This window comes from Pocillopora damicornis, chromosome 12 (genome assembly GCF_964200805.1).
Source record: "Pocillopora damicornis chromosome 12, jaPocDami1.2, whole genome shotgun sequence".
Taxonomy (NCBI): Eukaryota; Metazoa; Cnidaria; class Anthozoa; order Scleractinia; family Pocilloporidae; genus Pocillopora; species Pocillopora damicornis.
Window position 1 is genome coordinate 13245793 of NC_142681.1, and position 23160 is coordinate 13268952.

Below are 23160 nucleotides of genomic sequence, written 5' to 3' on the forward strand. Positions count from 1 at the left end.
ATACCTGTCGGAAACTCATGGGATCCGTGTCATTCCTTCTTTGACAACACTCAAGATCATTCGAGATAGTCCACAGGACTATCACAGCAACACTGATGCCTTGATAATAGGCAATCCCAAGGTTGATTGGCTGCCACCATTGTCAGGTGCAAGAAAGGAAGCGGAGATGGTCGGACGACTGGTGGGTGTTCCGCCTCTAGTAGGAGAGAAAGCAACGAGGCAGGCGGTGCTTGAGCGGATAAGTTCAGTGAGCCTGATACATTTTGCTGCCCATGGTGACGCCGAAAGGGGAGAAATTGCCCTCTCCCCCGTTCCTACTTCCAACAGTGGAAACGCTACTCAACCAAAGGAAGATTACATGTTGACGATGGCTGATGTCTCACGAGTGAAAGTCAGAGCTAAACTGGTGGTACTTAGCTGCTGTCACAGTGAAAGTGGAGAGATAAGAGCCGAGGGAGTTATAGGAATTGCACGTGCGTTCTTAGGATCCGGTGCTCGCTCGGTGTTGGTTGCGCTGTGGGCCATTCCAGACAAAGCAACAGAGAAGCTGATGAGTCGGTTCTACAAACACCTTGTTGAAGGAGAAAGTGCCAGTGAATCCCTTCATCAGGCCATGAAGTGGATGAGAAAAAACCCCTTGAACAAAATCTCTGAGTGGGCTTCGTTTACGCTGATTGGAGATGATGTGAGACTCGAGTTTGACAACCAGCGGCAAGACTCGGTGAGAACAGGTATTTCATAAATTAAAGTTAAATTAGATGTGAGGATGGTTATGACTTACTGGTCGCTGACCGGGTGGAGATCCTCTGTTACCTTGAACATCAAGGCTAGTTTAATATCTATCTATATATACATATATATATATATATATATATATATATATATATGGTGTAACTGTATTTGCTTTATTTAAGAAATGTTGATTGTGTTATTTATAATTGTTTTTTACGTTTGTCATAGGAAAAAAGATGAGAATATCTCGAAGTAAACAGACCTTCGAGACTTTTAGCTGGATAAACAAATAGAATAAGTGGAGAAAATACTCTATCCGTTATTTCATTGTGTAATTACAGAAAGGGCAATCTCAAATTAAGCATATTTTTGCTTTCTCTTTTCCGATCTTCTCAGAAGGAGGTATTGGTTACGTATCCGAGAATATTTTTTTCTGCACGAAAATTATCTTATCCGGCCGATATAATTAGCACGAAACATTTTTGACTTATACGGCTCTTAAGTGAAGTGAAATCAGGAAAGTTAAAACAGTAGTTTAAGCATAAAAAACGAGCCAGTTAAGTCTTACAGGGTTTTCCCTCAAAGCCTTTTATTATAGGTTAAGTTAACAGAATCCTAAATTTTTTTATGTAAAATCTTTCCGGAAAGTTTTTCTTTTGGTGAGTTCCAGTACTACTTCTGAGTGCTTAAAAGACTGGAAAAAATACATGGATTTCCAAACAGAACCATGGAAAAAGCTTTCAAGGTCAAGAACTTAATCAGTATCAAGTGTAAAAATGACGGCAGCAATATTTTGAAACTGGTTGAACAAGTCACTTAATTACGTATTGTAATGTTTGAGATAATGTATGTTTGCACAGTGATTTAATTGTTTTCAAGTCAGGTTATTGTCAAAGTGTTGTTTATGGAATCAAAATATTCTTGTTATTTACCACAATTTATACACTTTTTTGGGCAAAGTTTCTTAGAGGATTATGCAGTAATTCCAAAGACGCTAAAATAAAAGATGGCTTAAGAAAAATTTTAGACAATATCGTGAACGTTTGTTTTAACCAGGTTACAGAGTAAAACAGATAGCACTGTTGTTCATTGTTAAGGCGGCAAGGTGGTGGTATAAATGATGCAAGTGATAGGAGTGTCTGCTGCGGTCTACTGACGCGGATAGGAATGATTAATGCTTGCTTCCGCCGAAAACATCAACAAACGCTATGATCGCAAGAAAGTTGTTTTGTTTCTCAATGCGTTTCAGCGCATTTCTTTGATCGTTTCTCCTCAACCCATGTTACTTGATACTTGTCTTATAATCAAAAAAATTCTGGCGATGAAGTTCTGGTGATTAGTATGCTAACGTCGAATATTAGTTCCAGTATTAAATAGCAATCCAAGCCGCAACAGTTATAGCGTCAAAGATCATAACAAATTATGGGAGCCAAACGAGTTTTTCGTCCCTTCATTTGACGAAAATTACGTTAACTTCAACATAAAAACTTGAGGCATAAATAAGTGATCACATGCACGAAAAAAAGTTTGACCATGTCACGTGTTCTTGATAGGGTGTCCTTCTCATTTCCTTCATTAACAATTTCTAAGAGCGTTTAACATCACGCTAATTATTTTGAACGTTAAAACCTGAAATATTTGAAAGGAAGCGCCAGTGCCTGAAAGCACCAGAGATGTTGGTGAAATAACTTAAAACGTTGGCGAAACGACCTAAGACGTTTTTATAGCAACAGCTGGTCGTTAAAGAAACGACTCCCAAGCAAAACGGTCGCAATTCCCCGATATAGATCAGACTTAACCGCTGATAGCCATTCACTCGTGGAAAGCGGAAGGAACCACTACTAAAAGAATCTGCGTCTAATGAAGTCGATATTTCCGATCCAGTCACTACCGGTCAGCCGGCCAGGTTACATTTCTAGCCTAAACAATAATGGCGGCTGCCAGCGAGTTTCCGACAGAACTGGCGACCCGTCCTTTAGGCCTCACAGCCCTTATGGGACTTGATATTAATCAGAAACCTTTGCACAAAGCTATCTGGGAGTCTTTTTCTGTGAACAGGCATCCTGAGAGAGTTCCACTATCCTTCAGACTTCTACCAATTGATCACGAATTTCCCAAAGCAAAATCAAAGGTGAGCTTTCCTATCGCTTTTAAGTGTAGTTACTCTTAAATCCTTTGATTACGTGACATTCCTCTTATTTTGGTCACATTTAAGCTCTTTCAGTATAGTTTATTTAATATACTTTTCCCAATACATTTCCTAAGGTGCTGACGGGGAGAATTTGTTAAGCAATCACGAACTGTAGTTGGTGATCATTTCCTATATTCTCATAACCTTAGCTTAATGTTTGATTCTGGGGTTGTGTAGCAAAGAGAAATTAGATGCTAAAGGATTAAATGGACACTATTTTTGTACAGCAAGGGGTGTCTGCATAGGAAGCTGCCACTGTTTCATTTTTCTTATATAATTTTATAAAGAAAGTTCTATGAGTGATTTCCACAAAATCATTAAAAGAGTTTATCACAATTCAATCATACTCCTGGGTTTTTTCCCTAGGAAGCATTCTCTTGCTTCCTTGAGTTCTGACTTTCTTAAACCTTTCACTCCAAAGATTTCCTTAGTAATTCTCTGTACTGTCTGGTGTACAATTCTTAGGATGTTAGTTCAGAGAATCTGGAATTAGATTAACTAATAATCCTCTAATTTTTTTTTTCCTTTTTTCTCATTGCTTGTTTGCTTGATATTGCATTGAAATTTTAAAAGTATTAGTTCTGTCTCCATCACTCATGGGATTTGAAGTGTTAACCCTGTAACTCCTAAGATCTGATTGTTAATTCTCCCCTCCAGCTGCCACAAATTTCCTTGTAAATTAGTTATGAGAACTTGATGCTAGATCAAGATGAAAGCTTCTACCTGATAAATTTGAATATTCTCATTACCTGTTTGCTGAATAATGTTTGGATATCATAGGGAAAAGTTTCATGTTAATCACTTCTGGGAGTTAAAGGTTTAAGTGAACCTTTATCTTTGTTGGTGTGCATGGAGTCTCAGTAATATTTTCCATAAGTGAGGGCAGATACTGCCATTAGTGGGGTCACTACCATTGAAAATCTTAGCAGATAGCCATAGCAATGTAAGACCTCTCACAGAAGCAGTAGGCCTCCTGTAACCAGTGTTACTGAGACCTCTGCTTATGCGAGTATATGCTGGCTTTTTATCACTGAGTCTTGTTTCCTTGTAGCGGTCTACCTATGAGTGGTACATACCAAAGGGTATCTTGAAGACAAAATGGATGCACAAACATCTTTATCTCTCTCCTGCTGTGGTGGTCATGTTTTATGAGTTGGATTGGGATGACGTTCAGTGGAAAGACAGGCAAACTGAATGTGCTTCAAAACTAGAAAGAGTCAGGTAATAACAAGAGAGTGAGAATGTTATCTTACCCCTCTATAACAGTGAACCTTAATCAGCACTAATGACATGACTGAAAATTATTAATAAGTATAATGACAAGTGTAGTTTGATTTTTAGGCAAGAGGGTTCCATTGTATGTGTTGATTTTTATGACATTGTACAACTCAAAAACTTAATTCCATGCTCTCTGACAGATAAACACACAGAATAATATGTAAATACTAACATGTAAATTTGAGCAGAAAACAATTGTTTAATTAACAAAAGAAAATGACTTTTGTCCAATCATCAGTTTAATTAACAATTCCTGTGATTTAGAGTGCAATTCAAATAACAACCATGAAATAAGTTTGTCATAACAACAGTAAGTGCTCCTGACACTCTGGAAACCTCCTTCTCTACCAAGTGACAATCAGATACTTGTAAGTTATAATAAGAACATTACAAAACTCATCAACTCATCAAATGCAAAAAAAAAAATACCCAGTACAATGAATAATTTTGGATTTTATAACTTCAATTCTACACATTTCAAGCAATCTTTTAATTTCTGAACAGGACCAGCCTTCAAGACCAGAACACTAAGGTTGCTGTGGTTCTTATCCAAAAGAATGCTCCTCTTCCTCCAGGTAAACATCAGTAAATACATAGAAGTCAAAAGATGATGTTATTAAGTAGAGAGTTTTAGATCCATGTTTAGTGTTTTCACTGCTAACATCAAACCACAAGTGACTGCCAGGTCTATCCTATAAATCTGCCAGAGGCATTATGATTTTATTTACATGTCATTTATTGAGCTAGGCATGGGCTGGAAAATGGAGAAAAACTGTGCCCAAGGTCTTGAGTATGGCCCAAGACTGGTGTCTGTAATCAAGGTCAAGGGCACAGTTTCTTCCCACATAGAAAAACATGATTGTAAAACTGTATTTTAACAAGCTGGACCAGTTACTGGGGTACAATTGGCCAATCAGAGTCAAGAATTTAAGATTCCAGCCTGTTGACATGCTTCAGAAAAAAATACATTATTTCATATTAGTTCCTGTATCCAAGGATTTGAGTACCCTTCATGGAGGAAATTTATGCTATTATAATGAATCACAGGTGATGATTTACAAGCACTAGAGAGGGCAGCAACACTGTGCAGTGCATGTGACCTGTCAGCCAAATCATTGTTTGTCCTTCCACATACAGATCACTTGATTGGCTACACAATTAGGTATTTGTACAAAATTTATCATTTTAGATTGATTTTGATGAGATTGGTTTTCATTGAGTTTGCAGTTGAATGTAAAAGCCAAACTTTTGTCAAATATAAGAAAAAATTTATTTAGTAAGAGTTTCATATTTTTTCTATTGTATTTATTCTAGCTGATCAAGAAAAGTTACAAAACAGGACACAATAAAGACTTAGTTAGTTAGAATTATTTGGAAAAAGTGACAGTGAAGTAGAAAGAAATTGAAAAGCTTTTACATGAGTAAGCCTCAGACTCTATTAACCCTTTAACTCAGTCTCAAGATTTCATTAGTAATTCTCTTTACTGTCTGCCATACAATTCATGTGATGTTTGTGTGGAGAATTTGGAATTGGATCAACCAATAATCCTCCACTGGATATTTTTTCTTTATTCTCATTACTTGTCTGCTTGATATTGTACTGATGTGTAAGGAGAAATTTTGTCTTGGTCACTAGTGGGACTTAAAGGGTTAAACTAACTTTAGACTTACTACAAGTTGTTTAGTTACTTACATGGGATGAGAATGTTTTAAAAATAAGGGAATATCTATCAGAAAATCAGATGTTATTAGCATTTATCAAGACTTTCCCAAGAGAGTTAACAGCCTCTCTATTGATTTGTGTTTTCATCTGATTAACCCTTTAATCCCTAAATTGATATTTTTCTTTATTCTCATCTCTAATCTAGTTGATATTGTATTGATATTGTAAGGAGAAATTCTGTCTTGGTCACTCATGGGAGTTAAACAGTTGAATGATCATACTACAAGTTATCGTAGTCATTCATGGGACATGAAATTCATGCAGCTTTAAAATAAAAAAGGAACAGGTTTGAAACTTATGAGATAAATATTTCTTCTTCTTCTTTTTTTTTTTTAAGGCTGGAGAATGCTTTTTATGATTTAGCACAAAGTTATTACCATGGAGAATGTAGGAGAGTTAAAGCCCACAAGGTGAGGTTGCAATTCTGGAAATTTAAGGGAGTAGGGAGAAGGTCAGGTTATTAAAATCCCAGCCAGGAGGAAGCAACAAGCCTGTATTTGCTTCATGTTGCAGAAACTAGGGAGATGCAGTGGCAAATGTAATAAACTGTGTCCACTGTTGAATGGTCCTTGTCTAAAATTTATTTTCAACTGTCACTGTCTACATCGTCTTGTACATAGATGATACGTAGATGGATGACACAGATTGAAGATGAGGCCACAGTCTCTGAGTGTCTTGAATTGAATTTTCAACTAGTCAGGAAAAGGGGAAAAGATAGCCCTCTGGTTAGCTTTTTGGACTCTTTTGGTTTAACTGCCTTAGTTCGACATAAATTCATGCTAAAGCCATTGGGTCTTTTAGTAGGACACTCCCCCTGTACTAAGTAAATTTCTCTTCTCAGATCAAGGACAGAAAAGTATCAGTAGCTAAAACTGTCTGTTGGAAAATGTGCCAAAATTCTGGGTCATATACAATCCTGTATAACTTGCCTGGTAGCGCAATGTAATGTTTTTATAGATTACCTTTTCACTAGCCAGAATTACCATCAAAATAATTTTGTTGTAGCACAAAATGGAAAATTTTATCAATATACGGAATGAAGAGACACTTATTATGTTTTCATGCTCTTTATGATCATTAGGAATTTCTTAACAAAGGAACACATCAGGTGAGAACTTTATTTTGCAAAAGTGATCTTTGTATGTCAATAATTTGATGTGATGGATTCTACTCAAACTACAGAACTACATTTAGTTAAAGGCTGAGGGAAAGAGTTACCAAGAATTCTAAGCAGAAAAAGCTTGTTGATGTCAGCTTTGAAGGGTGTTACTTTGAAATGTTTCTCATTCAGTGTCTTTTTTTTGCTACCCTCTTATATATATATTATTATTATATTCCACCAAAGACATCACTGACCACATTTTGCTTTGCAAATGGCCTCAACAATTCATAAATCTCTTATTTTGCTTCTCTACTGTTGTTGTAGCTATTGTTGGTGCGACACCAATTCAAGGTTGCCTTTTTCAATGAGCTAAGACAAGACCCTCACTCTGCTATCAAGTAAGTTCGTCAGTATTTATTTTTTTATTGATCTTACAATGACAGCAATTAGTTGGCCAAAAGGTAGATCTCAGTGTTTCCCTTTTTTTCGGTTAAGGGGTCAGGAAGGAAAAGGAACTTTCAGGGCTGTATTAGCCAACTTTCTGTTAAGAGACTTTTTTGAGAAAAGAAATTTAAAGAGGAAAAGTAGAAATGAAAATTTTGAAAAGGACACCTTGTGAGAATATTAAACAATATACTTTCAGCTGACGGCAATGCTTGTCTCTGAAATGATCAGCAATTAGTGTAGGATTTTCACAAGGTATCTCAAGGTTTAGAACTAGGACAGTGGAGGAGAAGGAGCAAAATTTTTTTTATGAAAGAAAATGACAGAGAGTTAAAAGTTGTTCTGCCTTGCCACATGACAGCCAAAGACAGTTTACAAAATTGGCAACTCCTGCCACAGATTTCTTCCCCCAATATTTTCAGTCTTCCTGCCATGGAGATCTCTCAACATAAACTCCCAAGTTAGTTACATTTGCATATTAACATACCAGACATCAGCTGATTGATGCAAGACTTTTTTAATTTTTAACCCCAGGCACTACAGGCAAGCATACAGTCTTCTTGGAGAAATCAAGACAACTGACATGAACATACTAGAGATCAAAGTTGTTGCTGGATTTATTAATTACAAGGTTTGTGTTTTTTCATATTTTAGAACTCTAATCAATATATATTTGGTGTATACCATTGTAATAATAGTTACATAAAAGTAATGATGTGAAGAAGACATTGTACATCTTGAATGAGTTAAAGACATGATCTCTTATCACGTAATTTTACATTTTTGGGATTATGTACTCCTTTTGTCAAATATGCAAGGTAAATTTTTCACCAGATACCTTAATTGTGCCATTAAATCAAAAGATCTCCATCTGTAATTCTAAGTCTGAGGTGTACAGTCAAGTCGCTCTTAAGTGGGCACTTTAGGGAGGTGGCCATTTAATAAGTTTATTTTAGAAAAATAAAATTATAATCAGAAAGTTATGAGTGAACTATGGTACAGTACTTATTTGGTATTTATTAATTCTTGAAATCAGTTTACCCACTTAACCATCCAATTTCATTTCAGAATGAAACTACATTATAGAAAGTGTCACTTACAACGTTGATGAAATATTCCTTATTTCTCTCTGATTTTATAACAAACCTGTCGGTGACTGCTTATGAGAAACACAGTACCAAAAATGTGTCCAACATTTTTTAATATGGTCACTTACAGGAGTGTTTTGGAAACAGTGACAAACAGAAACAAAATGGTTATTGGCAGAGTGGTCAGAAAAAAACCAAATATCTTTGAAAACATTTGATGCTAAATTTAGATTCAGTGGAATTTAAATGTCCTATGGGACCAATATATCTGGTGATTTATATCCCTCCAACAACATAATTATATTACAGACTTTTGAGTTATCCTGACAACCAAACAGTATTAATCAATTTTTATTAATTGTCTCACAGATTTGCCGTCTAAGTTTCCAACCATCAGCCCCATTAGATGCCATATCACAATTCAGAAAGCATGTGGATTTGTTTAAGGAAAAGGTTGGCTGCCCTGACTTAGCCTTTGAACACTCAGCCTGGCTCTCCAAACAGTGAGTATTTTTTCTGTTTAGCCTCCTCACTCTTAACTGAAAGGTTTGCATTCAGTTTGTTTTTTGGGCACTTACATATGTACAGCTAAAGTACCTCCCTCCACCCCAGATTTGAAATAAGTATCGGCCAAGGGAATTTGATAAAAATGCTGGGGGGTGGGGGTAGGGGGTAATCTACCAGACCTATATGTAGCATCAAATCCAGAGAGAGAACTTTTAGTCTCTTTATGCTACAGAAACCATGATAAGCTTTGATGTGGTGAGTCCTCTTTGGTTTGTGTTCTAGAAGGTTTTTGCTTTCAAAGAAACCCAAGCTGTGACCAGGATCTAACAACTCTTGTTTCTTAACAACATTAGATCAAGAATAGGTCAAGTTTAAGTGAAAATTTTTTACTGAACTTTTCAACGTAATGGAACTGAAATGATGAAAACAGGAGACTTTTAAATAATTTGTTAGTCAGTTCAATGATGAATAATTGTCAAAGTTAATACAACATGCTGTATGGTAGGGAATTATAGAGGCTTAATCAATAACAAACTATGTGAAAAATTAATACAGGTTCAGTTTATTTGGAGAACTGTTTGATGAAGCCATCAGAAATGGTTTAACCGCCTTACAGGTAACAATGTAGAAGATCTGTGTTGGCATATTGGTTTAATGAATGAAATATTTATTTATTAAATCTACAAACAACAATACATCTGTAAGAAGAGAAAGAAATTCTTACTAATTATGTTACTAAGTATTCTGAATTGGTATTTAGAATAAAGAAAAAATTGTCTCCCATTATGCTATATCTCTTATGATAATAATTATTGTATGCAATATAAATGAATAGAATGGAGTGTTTTTCTGTTTTAAAGGTACTTTTTTGTCATCTCTTAACAATCATGATGATCTTTTCTCCCCTAATTAAATTTTGGCTATAAACAGAGAGAGGCACCTTAATAAATAGGATTGATGTAAATGTGCCCAAACAAATCTGGTCTAGTGACTGATTAGAGTGTACAAATCAGTCATACTCTCAGATTCTGGTAAAGACTTAACTGTTCCTTTATCACAGACTCAACACCCAGGATTTTACTATCAACAAGCAGCAAACAATGCCATTGTCAGGAGACAGCTTTGCCAGGGCTTGTGTCATGTAAGTAAAATTATTATCATGCCAGAGGATTGCTGAGAAAGATCTGAAGGAACAGTGACAGACACAAACTCAAAGGAGCAATATTTTTCTTAATGAAAGTGACCATTTTTTTATCATTAGTTGAAACTTACCAATAAAAATTTGAAGACTAGAACTGTCTGACTTAGGTAATTTTGAAGTACAAATTATTTCCAAAGAACTTTTCCTGGAGGGCCTTACCCAGATAAATTGGGCTACATACTTGTGCACATGGGTGGACACAGCTACAATGGAGGTCAAAGCTTGTTCGGACAGTTATCAAAAAGATATTCTATATCCAAACATATTACAAAAGGCCATCTTTTGCCAATTCAGCTGTGTACACAGAACTCCCCCCCTCTAACAATGTTGGTAAAGCCTAAGTTTAGGCACAACATCCTGGTAATGTTTACAAAGCACACAAAATTGGAAATTGATTGGGGGAGGGGCAGGGAAGGTTTTGATATAAGTAATATTGCCTTAGACTTTAAACCACCCTTGTAGTGTGGGATAATGTTGAATGTAAACTAGTGGCAAGAAAGGGTCATAGATTCCCTTCAGAGTACACCTAACCAAAAACTAATTAACTACCACTCAAAAGGGTCATTTGTTTTCTGCATGTAATTAACTTTTATTGTTCATTGAGTCTGATGAGTTACTTTTTAGTTAATACATTGGAATCTGTTATTAATTCATCTCTAGACTACCACTCCACTTACTATGAATCCCTTAGAAAATGCTGGAAATCTCGACTTCTATGGTCAGAGACCTTGGAGACAAGGTTTTCAAGGTAACTGCAAATATATAATTTTTTTCCTCTTGCAGTGTTTTTTAGAGTAAGTACAAAAGGTGTTGAGACACTCAGTAAGTTTCCTTTGGAAACCATGTACTGGTTGAAAAGCTCAGTGTTAGAATTTTGTTCCATTTGATAAGAGAAAACTTTTCGTGTATTAAAAACACTCTGTCAGAAAAAAAATTTTAAAACTTTTTTTTTTTAGCTTATTTGAAACTTGATCTGTTGAGATGCAATACTTTCCTTCAATTTGTAGAACTGCTGGGTTTATTTGACTTAATATATTTGTAGGAACAGAACCACCAGATGCAGGAATAGAGAAGGCTGGAATTATAGCCTTGCAGTCCCAAGAAATCCAAGTGGACCATTCTGTAAGTGCACTGTATTGTTTGGCAGACTTTCATTTCAAGAAAATTAAGATCAGATAAATGTCAGGGAGAAGTCATGGTGACAAATTAAGTTTAAATGCAAGGTTAATATGACTGTAAATTTTTGGTTGTGCACAATTGCATCAATGAGCTTTCTAGCCAAACCAAAGCAATTATGAATTTGAAATCCCAATTGCCAGTATTACATGATACCTTGTTAGCAAATACTCTTACCATCAATCTCTTTATTTATGCTAACCTACTTTGTATATTTGGTTGAGGTACTTAGAATATTGGCTCCTTTTTTTTTTCTCTCACAGTGGGTTATCATTCCCCTTCTCAGTAGTGCAGTGGCTCAGTTTAAAAAGTACAAATCACCCAGGATGAAGAGATACCTGAGTAAGTTCTCTCTTTTTTCACTTTAACCCTTTAAACCCTAAGAGTGACCAGCATCAAATTTCTCCCTAAAATATCAGCCCTGAATCACATGTTAAGGTCATGAGAATAAAGGAAATGATCACCAACCAAAGAGGCTTTTGATTGGTGAACAAAATCTCCTTGTCAGCACCTTAGGAAATGTATAAAGAACAGTATGGAGAATATATAGACTGATTTTAGAGTGTAAAGGGTTAAGAACTTAGCAAGATGCAACTAAAAGCTTTTGTTTCATCATGACAATGTACATGTAGTGCTTTTAAAAGTTAACAAAGTCAAGACAGACGAATTTGCACTCGTGCTACACGAGAATGCACTCGTTTTTAGCCAATCAGAAGTGCGTAATTTTTGCATGTACATTATTAACGTTCTAATATCACGAGAAAAGAGAGACCGCTGAGCAGTACCTGTACGACAAAAGAGAACTTTAAGTTTATCATTATGTCTTGTGGTGTGGTTGTGAACATGAGAACGTTTCGTGATGATAATAACCTGACAGAAACTATTTCCTGTTAATTCTCCAGTGGTTCAGATGGGTGAGGAGTATTACCAGGCCAGGGATTACAGTAAAGCTTTATTGTGAGTGTAGCATAAGAGAATGTTTCAGTTTAGAATCAGTAGTGATCAAGTATTGTACCATAGGCAGACCAGGCAGACCAGGCCAGGGATTACAGTAAAGCTTTATTGTGAGTAAAGCAGTAGAGAAAGTTTCAGTTTAGAATCAGTAGTGGTCAAGTATTGTACCATAGGCAGACCAGGCAGACCAGTGGTTCAGATGGGTGAGGAGTATTACCAGGCCAGGGATTACAGTAAAGCTTTATTGTGAGTGTAGCAGTAGAGAATGTTTCAGTTTAGAATCAGTAGTGATCAAGTATTGTACCATAGGCAGACCAGGCAGACCAGGCCAGGGATTACAGTAAAGCTTTATTGTGAGTAAAGCAGTAGAGAAAGTTTCAGTTTAGAATCAGTAGTGGTCAAGTATTGTACCATAGGCAGACCAGGCAGACCAGGCCGTTTGAAGCGTTTTTTTTAAGAAATTACTTTCGGCCGGAGGCCGTTATGAGAAAGTTATTTCGTAAAAAGGCGCCAACATACCCCAAAATGAGTTGATTAACATTTCATTTAACTTTATGGAGAAAGTCAGACCGAGATGTAATTTAGGTATGCATTTTTCAGGGCTTTATTCATAACCCTCGTAGATTTTTTTCGTCTCATGTCAACAATTAGTTAAGTAACAACAAACACAGTGTGGTCTGCTTGTGATTGCACGGAAGTTTTCGCCGCTCCTCTGATTGATGTTTAAAATCTAGCTTTTCATTATGTTTTTCACGTTACCATGTTCCTACCAATAGCTTAGCTCCATTTTTCTTTATATAAACCACACACGACTCTCAATTCCTCCATTCGCTCTAACGAAGAGCTAACGCTCGTAACGTCAGCGTTAGAAACACTATTAACGGTGGCCAATTTTCTTTATCACCTCAACTAACTTTACCGACCTCCGCCGAAGCAGCACCAAAGTGTCTTCAAAACTTACTCCATTTATTGTTGTCATTCTTTGTTGTTCTTTAAGGTTGTTGGGAAAAGTCACGTGGGATTACCGCAGAGAAAAATGGTGGTCACTTCTCACGTCAGTTTTAATCACATCACTGAGGTACTGTTGTTTTGTAGTAAGTGAGACAAGATTTGTACTCTCCAGCTCTTGTTTCTGAGAACTCAACATGTAAGCATTTTCAGTTGAAATAATCTGAGTTTACTTTAGTTTTGCATTACCTTGCTTTGTGATTGGTCTTGAAAACACGCGCTACCCTCTCAACCAATCAGAAGTAAAATTGAAGCCAGTGGCGCCTTGGTTACGCGCGTTTTCCCGCACTTCAGGCCGGTTACTTGTTTTTTCTCTAAGTTACCCCTTGTGGTATTTACCATCACTGTGATTGGTTGTTGGGTTTACCTTGGTTGTGGTTGGCAACACGTTATTGAAAAGCCCTTAAGCGTGAGAATCAGGGATAGCATGTCGATGTTGGTGGAAGTTTGGCTCATTTACAATGCGGACACAACCAACTCGGACAGACAGAATAATTCCACGTCTGTTCAGTTGGACTGCTACAATGCCAAAAATCAAAGTTGATCTTCTTTTTCCATGTCAAATTATTGTCAAGGGGTTGTTTATGAATTGCAACTTTGGGGGTAGAACATTCAAAACAGCTTTTCTCAACTTCAAATTTTAGATTTATTTATTTATACATCCATAGTCTACTTAACTCTTATTACAGGTGTGCATACTTGGTTGGCAATGTGGAGGAATATATCACCCTTTCGCTTGAATTGACAGGAAGAAAATATTGCCTATCATCTGAATAACTGAATGTAGCATTTTTTCTTGATGAGAAGATTCTCGTAGTTAGAGTTATTTTCAATGCAAAGTGATGTGGGATTGCACTGGTTTAACTTAGCTTCGTAATGTGATTGGTCAAGAAAACTCGGGCCACTTTCTCCATCAATCAGATGCAAAACTAAAACCAACCACGACTTGGTCACCCGCTTTTTCCCGCGCTTCAGGCAGGGTGCCTGTTTATGCTTTGAGTTCTTATTGATTCTTCATGCTAGTCACTCTTAGGGGTTAAAGGGTTAAAGTGATTTCCAAGTCAGGTGGAAAGGCTGAAAAGCGCCTTCAAAACGCAAGTTACTCTACGGTAACCAACTAGTAAGGTTGCAAAATTTGGGAATTTTAGAATAATATCAATTGACTATTGTAGTCGTATTAAGCTGAACAGATTTTCTCTAAGTCAAATCCATCGCGTTGTAAAAGTGAAACATCACACCCAATATCTGATATTGTATTGGTGATAGAGTCCTTGATTCAAGAAAACATCAGATGTTGAAAATTCACCTGAAGAGAAAACAAGATGTCAAACTAATCTTATTCACGTTATGTCGGTAAGGACTTATTTCAAATGGTCGTTTAAAGAGGATTTCTGGAAGAACATTTATTGTTGAATGAATTTACGCTGAGTTTCTCTGTTTTTGTCATCTACGACCCTGACACTGGTGATTTAAACATAGAAAGCACGCGCGCGCCTGAACGCGAGTTAAACGCGCGGGAAAGAGAGTTTCTTTCCCCGCATGGCTGGTCTTTCGCGCGTAGATAACTCGCGTTTTCGCCGAGCGCTTCTTACAGGACAAGCATGTTACGAAAAACAACTGAATTCTTATCGCTGTATCATTTCTTATTTTTCATTGGAATTACAAACAGAATGAATGTCCTGAGCCCGAGCCAGGCTGTGACTTTGAAGCAGTGGAAGAAGCTAAGGAGCTATGGAAAACACTTAAAGTGACACCGCAGGCACCCCAAGTATTTACCATACAGATAGAACAAATAGCACCATTTGGTGAGAAAATGTCATCTCTGTTGTGTATTTTTTCTCTTTGCGCTGATATCATTTCACAGTTCACAGAGGCAGAAACTGAATTTAGCTGTAGAAACTGCTAAATTCAATTTCCAAATACAGCAAATAAAATCTTGCAGGGTAGGAAAAAACTCTTCTTTAATACCCTTTGAAACCAAGGCTTGATAAGGTGACGGGTAAAATCTTTAAGCTTAAAATATTAATGAGTGAATGAATTTATTTTATTCATTGTCTTATGCAAAGGAGTGTGTGATATTTTAATATTTCCTGTTGTTTTCAATGCGCGGAATCCGAAGGTTTGAGGTTCGATTCCTCATGGGGAATTTTTTTCTTTCTCCTACAATTGTGACTAGATGAAAAACACCTTTCTCTTTTTCTTTACCGATCTTAAAACTAACCATCTTTTTACTCTATTTACAAGGTTTTTTTTTTCAGTACAAAGTAACCAACTGCCGAAGTAACCGTACAATATCGAGGGTAATTTGTACTCGTTGCGCGCGTTATTTCTTTTTGATATTCCATGTAGTGCTGTTGGATTTAAAAAACTGCCTTTACTTCGTTTGTCTGGTGTGCAGGAAAATAAGGCTTTAACACCAATGAACCATCGTAGTTCACGTCTTGCATATGGTCAATGTGTCCCTTTCGTCTTTTCTTTCCAGATCGAGAGGTCGTACTTCGTCAAATGCTCTCAAGTATGATTGCGGACTGTAACAGCAAAGGTATAATACTTAAGTAAGCTATAATTGTACCTTTAATCACAATTCTTTGGGCGTCTATTTAGAGACCTCAAGTCAAATTGTCGTGCAATAGGTAGCCTGCAGAAGAGGCGTTTTTAAGGCGAACGAGGATCAGAGAAAGGGGAGGAGTGCCTTATTTTTCCCCGCCTTTCCCTCGCACGTCACTTCCGCTTGCCTCCGTTCGCCCTATTGTGCATGTTCTGCGGGCTCTGCGTTCCGTTCAGTACGTAGTTAATAGATCTTTATACAATACCTTTAGATACGCAATATTTTTCTATGTTCTTACTCTCTTAGGATCGAGTTTCAAGTTAAGATATCTTGCATTCTTTGAAAAGATTCCTATCAATGCTTAATCCTAGTCATTTGCTTATTTTTTTATTTATTTTTTTTTATGCAGATTATCTATACTGTAGATGTCCAAGTAGAACCAAATTCTTCGCCAGTCACCTGTACCTGTGCCAAGGTGAGATCACTCTTTTGTGTCTTAAAAGTAAAAGTAAGGCTACCTCTCAGTATTTCCACATTTAATTTTAATTCTCGTTCGCTTTGTAATGTAGTTGCACTTGTGAATGTGAGTTGCACTTGTAACATGGAGCGCTTTTCGGTTGACTGTCATAAAACCAAAACCAAAGTAATCACAACGGCTAATCAGAAGAAAGGAAAATAACTGAAAGAGCCAATGAGAACTCAAAAGAAAAACAACAATACCAAAAGGGCGGGAAAACGTGGCTTTAGTATTGCATTTGATTGGTTTAGAAAGTGGCGCGAGTTTTCTGGACCAATGATAGAACGCAAGCAATCTCAGATTTCTTTCGACACGCAATTAAAAAATCCTCTACCTGGTGAATACAAAATCACGACGACTTTTTGCTTTCTTCTTTCTCTACTGTCCTGATTTATACCCGCCCTAGGAGGAAAGTGTTGTTATCAAGACTGTTATACCATTTGAAATCTCTTTGTCTCTGACAGGTAAGGGAAAATAGGCAATATTTTTTACGATGTAATTATACGTCTCTTGGAATCGATCAAACTTGCGCTTTTGGCTATGTTAGCAAACTTGCTCTCGCTCTTGTCTCAAATTTTTTTATTTCATTGAAAGTTATGGCATAAATTAATGCATCTATAAATCCGTCAAAAATTTTTCATCGCTGCATAACTCTGCGAATATAAACCTAGTCTGGTGCATCAAGAAACACTTTCTGACTAACACGCATCTGAATGAGGGTGCTGTGGTTTGAATTGATGATTAGCGCTAAGTTGTCTTTTACCACGCGATGACAATCCAATTGTAAGGTTCCTATACAAAGTAACGCAGTGTCTAGGCCAGTAAATGGGGACCTCAGGCAGTCAGGAAGGCAACGCCGCAGTAAACGATGGTTTAAAAATGAATTTATAATTTCGCGAATGGCTAAATGCGTTTACTGCTTCTTGTAGCGCCACACGTCAACCGCAGCTTAACGTATGGCAGCAGCGTTGAGTTCCAAACGGGCGCTTAGATAGTTTGCCATCGGGTTTTCCGTTCACAGACCACACAAATTTGGTTGATTTCAAGTTGTTGTTTTGCAAAAAACGGGTAAGAAATATACAAAGTTTTGAAATGCACGTGCCGATCAATTGTTCTGAAAATGAGATATTTTGTTTTGTTATGCCCTCGTTGTCGTCGTCGTGGTTTGCTTTTGTTTTGTTTTGTTTGTTTGTTTTTTATGAGGGGGGTGTGGGGTGTAAACCAAAGCAATGCAATGAGTTCAAATCATTGATTTGCGTTTATTCTCAGTTGGAGAGACTAAACAGCTGTTCGAAGAAGAACCATTCCTCTTATTAGCTGGCATCAAATGCACCTCACCTTGGCCTGTTACCATGGTCACCACTACATTGAATATGGTGAGTTTACAAACAATTTATGTTCGTAAAAACTTGATTTGTCTTCCTTTAGAAAATATAGTCGTGAAGATAAGTTAATGAAGCAGGAGAGCAAGTGCTGCAAGATATTGGGCGGGGTGGGGTGGGGTGGGTCGGAGCGAAATCTCCGATTAAGTGGAAGAGTGAATCTCTGGGTTCACTTAGTATCCCCTCCCCCGAGTCAAGCTGGGAATGTATATATACTACAGCTTTCGTGTGTGTGCCGGAACCGCGCGAAAATAATATGTCATGAATTATTTTTCAACCTTTGGATAAGATGACATGTCTCGAATTGATCTTCTCAAACTTACTGCAATTTAACTCTTTGAAGAAAAAGTAGCCTGAAAAATTCAGGTTTTATCGAGGATTGACAAGGAAGCTATATCTTCTTGAGAATAGTCGGTTCCTACTTTCAACTGTGCTTCGAATTAGAAGCAGAAATTCTGGAGAACTGTTTGTTTGTTTGTTTGATTTCAGTCTCCAGAAGTGAATAGGAAGTAAGGAATACATGTCTGTGTATTACGAGAATAACCGATCGGAGTTAGTTAAAGATGCGTCTACTTGCATTGCTGTCCCCAAAAAAACTGTCAGATTCTCGTCGTTAGGCTTCTTTATAGCTAATCGCCGAACATTTGGGGAAACTAGAAAAGGTTGAGCGTTTTTTTGGACCAATTGAAGGAGGGGGGAATCAGCTGGGGAAGACAAGGGAATTTTCCTGAGGAGCTTCAAGGCTTTCAAGGCCCCCTCCTCATACTAGACAAGGTTGAGCGATTTTGTAGATCAATGGAGAGAAGGAATGGGGGGGGGGGGGGGAATGTGCATGGGAATACGAGGAGAATTTTGTTGAGGTGTTTTCAAGGCCCCTCCTAATTAAAAACATACAAGACAAGGTTGAGCGATTTTGTAGACCAATGGAGAGAGGGGGTGGGGGGGAGGGAATCTGCATGGGAATACGAGGAGAATTTTGTTGAGGCGTTTTCAAGGCCCCTCTTAATTAAAAACATACCAGACAAGGTTGAGCGATTTTTTAGCCCAATGTAGGAAGGGGGTAAGAATTTGCATATGAACATACAGCTTTGCGTTATGTGTCCTTATATGCAAATTGCGGGTGCAAGATTTCTTGTGAAAAACTGACAATTATTCCCGACGTGCTTGCTGTTTTCTTTTTCTCCTTCTAACTCCACGTATGGTGGTCCCAGTCTCTTTGCAACAGGGTGAAAGTGCGTCGGAATGCTACTGCTTAGCTGTTAAAGAGGGTGTCAGTAAACTGAAGGTCGTGAACATTGGAAGTCTTGCCCTCCAGTGGAGACGGTAAGTTCGTGGTTAACTCGAGGGAGTCTAAGATAAGTGAGATACTTGAAGCAATTTTCAATTGAGTACCGATTGTAATACCGAACTGCATTCAAAATTTGGTCTTGCCTTCCTTTGCTTTGTGATTGGAGTAGGAAAGTCGCACAACTCTCTCTCTCTGTCAACCAATCATGAAATGTAAAGTTTAAACCAGTGGCGACTTGGCCATCTGCGTTTTCCCGCGCTTCGGGCAGTTTGCTTGATTTTTCTTCGTGCTCTCATCGGTCCTGATGAACCAATTTTATTACTTTGGTTTTGTGGTTTTTGCCAACACTCAGTGGACCCACTGATGCCTTTTCAACTGAACCTTATTTAGGGGAATATATAGAAGTCCTTTCGTTTCTTGATTTAATCATTTTACATTGTTTTAATTCTTTAGAACTTCTGCGGCTGATAAGTTTCAAGTTGTGGTCACAGAGCTCACTTTCCCCTCTGTAACAGTAGAGAGTGTTCCTTTTGCGATACAGGCAGGTACGTTTCCAGCAAGGTCAATCATACGGCAATATGCCAAGCGTCAAAATCAAACTATATTGGAAAAGGTTTATTCGTGCTTCTCCACCTTTGTGCAGGCAAAGTCGTCCAGATGTGAGTTTATGTTTCAACTACAAGTTCAGTAGTGTTCTTAGCTGCGAGGATCTCTTAAATTCGTTTCTTCACCGCAGTGCAGATGTATGAATTTCATATATCTAAAATCGTTATTCATCACTTGGATGGTTAATTTGGACTCAACATATTGACCAGCTCCCAGTTGGCTTGTTAACTCAGTTGGTAGAGCGCTGCACTGGTATTGCAGAGGTCATGGGTTCAAATCCCGTACGGGCCTGAAATTTTTTTTAGGTCCTATTTTCAACTACTATTTCAGTAGTGTTGTTAGCTGCGAGGATCTCTTAAATTCGTCCAAATGTGTTACAACTATCAGTCTTACAGTCAATTTGGTGAAATTCCGGGCCAATTGGCATAAACACGATAAAGTCGATAAGGTTATGCGAAAGCACTCTTACTGCGCGTTTTACAGGGTTTCAAATTGTTCAAGAAATGAAGAAACCTCACACGCACTAGGAAAAGCCACTTATAAGAAAACGTGGTTAAACTCAGTGTTAATAAATGTATAGAGGGGGTACGTTTTTAAACATAATTTGGTGCTACGTCGGTGGGGGTATTGAACAATAGTCATGTTTTATTAACAAAGTTAATAAAAGAAATTGGTCCCTGTAAAGAGTTTCTCAAGCGGACCTCTCGAGCGTCAGCCCTACGTCGATACTTCAGCTGTAGAAATCCTTTACGGTGGCCAATTTACATTATCACTTCAGTTGATAAAACCAAATTATCTTTGAATATATGTATTTGTTAATGAATAGAAAAGGAAAGACGGTAAATTTAAAGATCCGTAATAAAGTAAAGAAAGATATTTTTTCTTCGTCATACAAGCGTGGGACAAGGAAAAAGTAAAGCTTGCCATTCGAGAGCGGAAGTCGAAATTCTGGGGCTCTAATCCTCATGGAGACGCGACCTCGTTACAAGACCAAAGAAAAAAAATTTATTTATTGTACCGTTTTTTTCAGATTTGCCTGCATACGGCTGTGTACAGAGCCCACTTTTCGTAAGCTATCTCGTCCGCAATAGAACGCTTCAAGGTCAGGAAGTCGAAGTCACAGTGGAGCCAAGTGACGTCTTTATGTATTCAGGTCATAAACAGGTTAGTTCAGCTTACTTGCTACACGTAAAACTTGTCTCATGCGAGGGGGTTTGGTGAAATAATAAAATTGAAGAAATATATCATTGGCTACTGCGCACTGATTGGCTACTCAAACTCCCAATATCCTTTGCTATTTATCTACGAGAAACGCGGGCGGAATTCGCCAGAAGCCAACGCAACTTTGGTGAATAGTTGTTAACTATGAATTTCATCTCCAGATTCAATTTCGTCTGCGGCCAACTGGCGATCACAGGCTCAAGTTCAGTTTGTACCCTCTTTACGGGGGCTTTTTGACTCTTCTCAAGCTGCATTTCAAACTGCCTCGCTTTCAGGTTAGCTGAGATGAACATGCGCAGAAATTGGTTCCGACCAATGTTTTTATAAAGGTAAGAAACTTTTTTTATGTCCAAAACGTGAAAAAATGCAAATATTTTGCTTGGTTGGTTTTATTTATTGACACAATCATCAGAAGATGTTTCTACGCTCTAATTCGGTTCACTAAATTAGTTATAAATTATTCAAGTGTTTGACTACCGTAAAGTTTACGATCCAAATCGCCATACTGGCTTCTCGCTGAAAGGCTGTATCCTTTAACCCTTTCACTCCCAAGATATTTTTATTAACTCTCCTTACTGTCTGTCTTACGATTCTTTAGATGTTAGTTCGGAGAATTTGTTGATGGATCAACTGATAATCCCCTAGTTGATTTTTTTTTATTCTCATAACTTGTCTGCTTTATATTGTTTTGATATTGTAAGGAGAAATTCTGTCTTAAGTCACTCATGAGGACTTCCTGACTTGAAAGTGGATGTGAATTCTCAGGCCCAGTGGCCGTATTTGCAACACCTTTACGGCCCTGAAACGGAAAAACAAAACAACAAAATAAACAGCTGCAGTAACCTTGTTGGAAGGGATGGCTGTGTAATGTGTTATTACACAGCGTGGACCGACTGTCTGAACAAGTTACATATACCAAAAATTTATTAGTTATCAGTTTTAAAAGTTAGCACGTAGGATATCCTTGCGAAAACAGGTCTAGAAGTTTTTAGTACAACTAGCGACTGGAATACCAGTGATTAGTCATAAAATGGATTAGTCAAGTTTTAAAAGTTAGCATGTAGGATATCTATGCAAAATCAGGTATAGAAGTGTTTACCATAATCAGAAACTGGAAATCCATTGGAAAACTCATTTATAACGTGTCTGTTATCACACAGCCCCTTGGAATCAGAGAAGAAGCCTGGTTACTAGTACTAAAGATAGCTAATGGAACAGTGGAGACTGGAGGCAAACTTTCCAGTTATAGTCACAATAGGATTTTAAGCAGCAAAGTGATGCAGCGGAGATTTGAACCGCTGTAAACTGCCAGCCACATGAAGGAAATTCTTTAGTGGGGGCTTTTGTCCACTGGCTGGTGAATTGCAGGATGGTTAAGGCCAAACAACTCTGTGGTTAACAGATACGCTCATGTGTTTTTGCGTGCATGTCGTATCGATATCACGTAGAATCAGTTGCACTACTTCCTTTGGGTGGATTAAGAAATTAAGAGTAGTGCTACTACATAGAACGACGACTTGCCCGGAGATATTTGCTCCGTTTGTGAGTTTCTCTCTCTTGTTGACTTGGAGTGACATGTTTCCAGTTTTGTTCATATTTAACCCTTGAAATTTCGTATAGAACGCTTTTTGACAAAGTGTCGTAAAACTGAAATCAAAGTAATCCCAACAGCCAATCAAAAGAAAGAAAATACTTTGAAGAGCCAAAGAGAAATCAAAGTGAACACAACCAAACTGTCTAAAGCGCGGGAAAACACGGGCGACTAAGTTGTGGTTGATTTTAGTTTTGCATCTGATTGGTTGAAAGAGAGTGGCCCGAGTTTTCTGGATCAATGACAGAGCGGAGCAAAACCAATGTAATCTTAGATTGAAAATTGCCCTATGAGTTCAAGATTTCTTTCGCGTGGTCGTTGACTTGGGCCAAGCCTGAATCAATTATCACACAGAGAAATCAAAAGCGAATGATTAAACTGTTTGGTTGAACTTCTACGTTGAACTCGTTCAAAACTTAACAACGAAACAGGCTCATGATTTTTTTAGACACCTGGACAGTATGAGGCTACGTAGTTGCGTAGCGAATCAGATTGCAGCATTCGTGAATTTCTACTTATATATGATTTATGTGCCACTCTCGCTAAGAGCGGTCCTCTTGACTTCCCGTCGGAAAAAAGTTTTCTTTTATTTTTTGCCCATGA

The 23160-nt window shown here is 37.7% G+C and overlaps 2 protein-coding genes and 1 pseudogene across 4 annotated transcripts; all 3 read left to right on the forward strand.

Annotated features, from left to right (window-relative positions):
* Positions 1-102: 102 nt before the first annotated feature.
* On the forward strand, positions 103-759 carry LOC149036563 (tetratricopeptide repeat protein 28-like). The gene has a single exon (XM_089189414.1). The coding sequence runs from the start codon at positions 167-169 to the stop codon at positions 740-742; it is 576 nt and encodes a 191-aa protein (XP_089045540.1). The 5' UTR covers positions 103-166; the 3' UTR covers positions 743-759.
* Positions 760-2540: 1781 nt separating this feature from the next.
* On the forward strand, positions 2541-22948 carry LOC149036564 (trafficking protein particle complex subunit 11-like; annotated as a pseudogene). Its single transcript, XR_016181443.1, has 24 exons — positions 2541-2863; positions 3975-4144; positions 4706-4776; positions 5249-5363; positions 6262-6334; positions 7006-7032; positions 7351-7424; positions 8005-8101; positions 8928-9061; positions 9621-9681; positions 10126-10206; positions 10927-11014; positions 11309-11388; positions 11706-11784; positions 12345-12399; positions 13394-13474; positions 14094-14164; positions 15887-15946; positions 17756-17845; positions 19063-19174; positions 19593-19684; positions 20776-20909; positions 21128-21295; positions 22127-22948. The product of XR_016181443.1 is annotated as a trafficking protein particle complex subunit 11-like (transcript).
* On the forward strand, positions 16042-17848 carry LOC149036565 (uncharacterized). 2 transcript variants are annotated; one of them, XR_016181646.1, is made up of 4 exons: positions 16042-16427; positions 16876-16933; positions 17399-17537; positions 17739-17848. XR_016181646.1 is itself a non-coding variant. In XM_089189443.1 (3 exons), exons 1-3 carry the CDS (start codon positions 16356-16358, stop codon positions 17458-17460), a joined length of 192 nt encoding a protein of 63 aa, XP_089045569.1. In that variant the 5' UTR covers positions 16042-16355; the 3' UTR covers positions 17461-17714. The 2 variants fall into 2 exon arrangements, 1 of the variants encoding a protein (XP_089045569.1); XM_089189443.1 differs by lacking the exon at positions 17739-17848 and having other exon boundaries at positions 17399-17714.
* Positions 22949-23160: the final 212 nt, after the last annotated feature.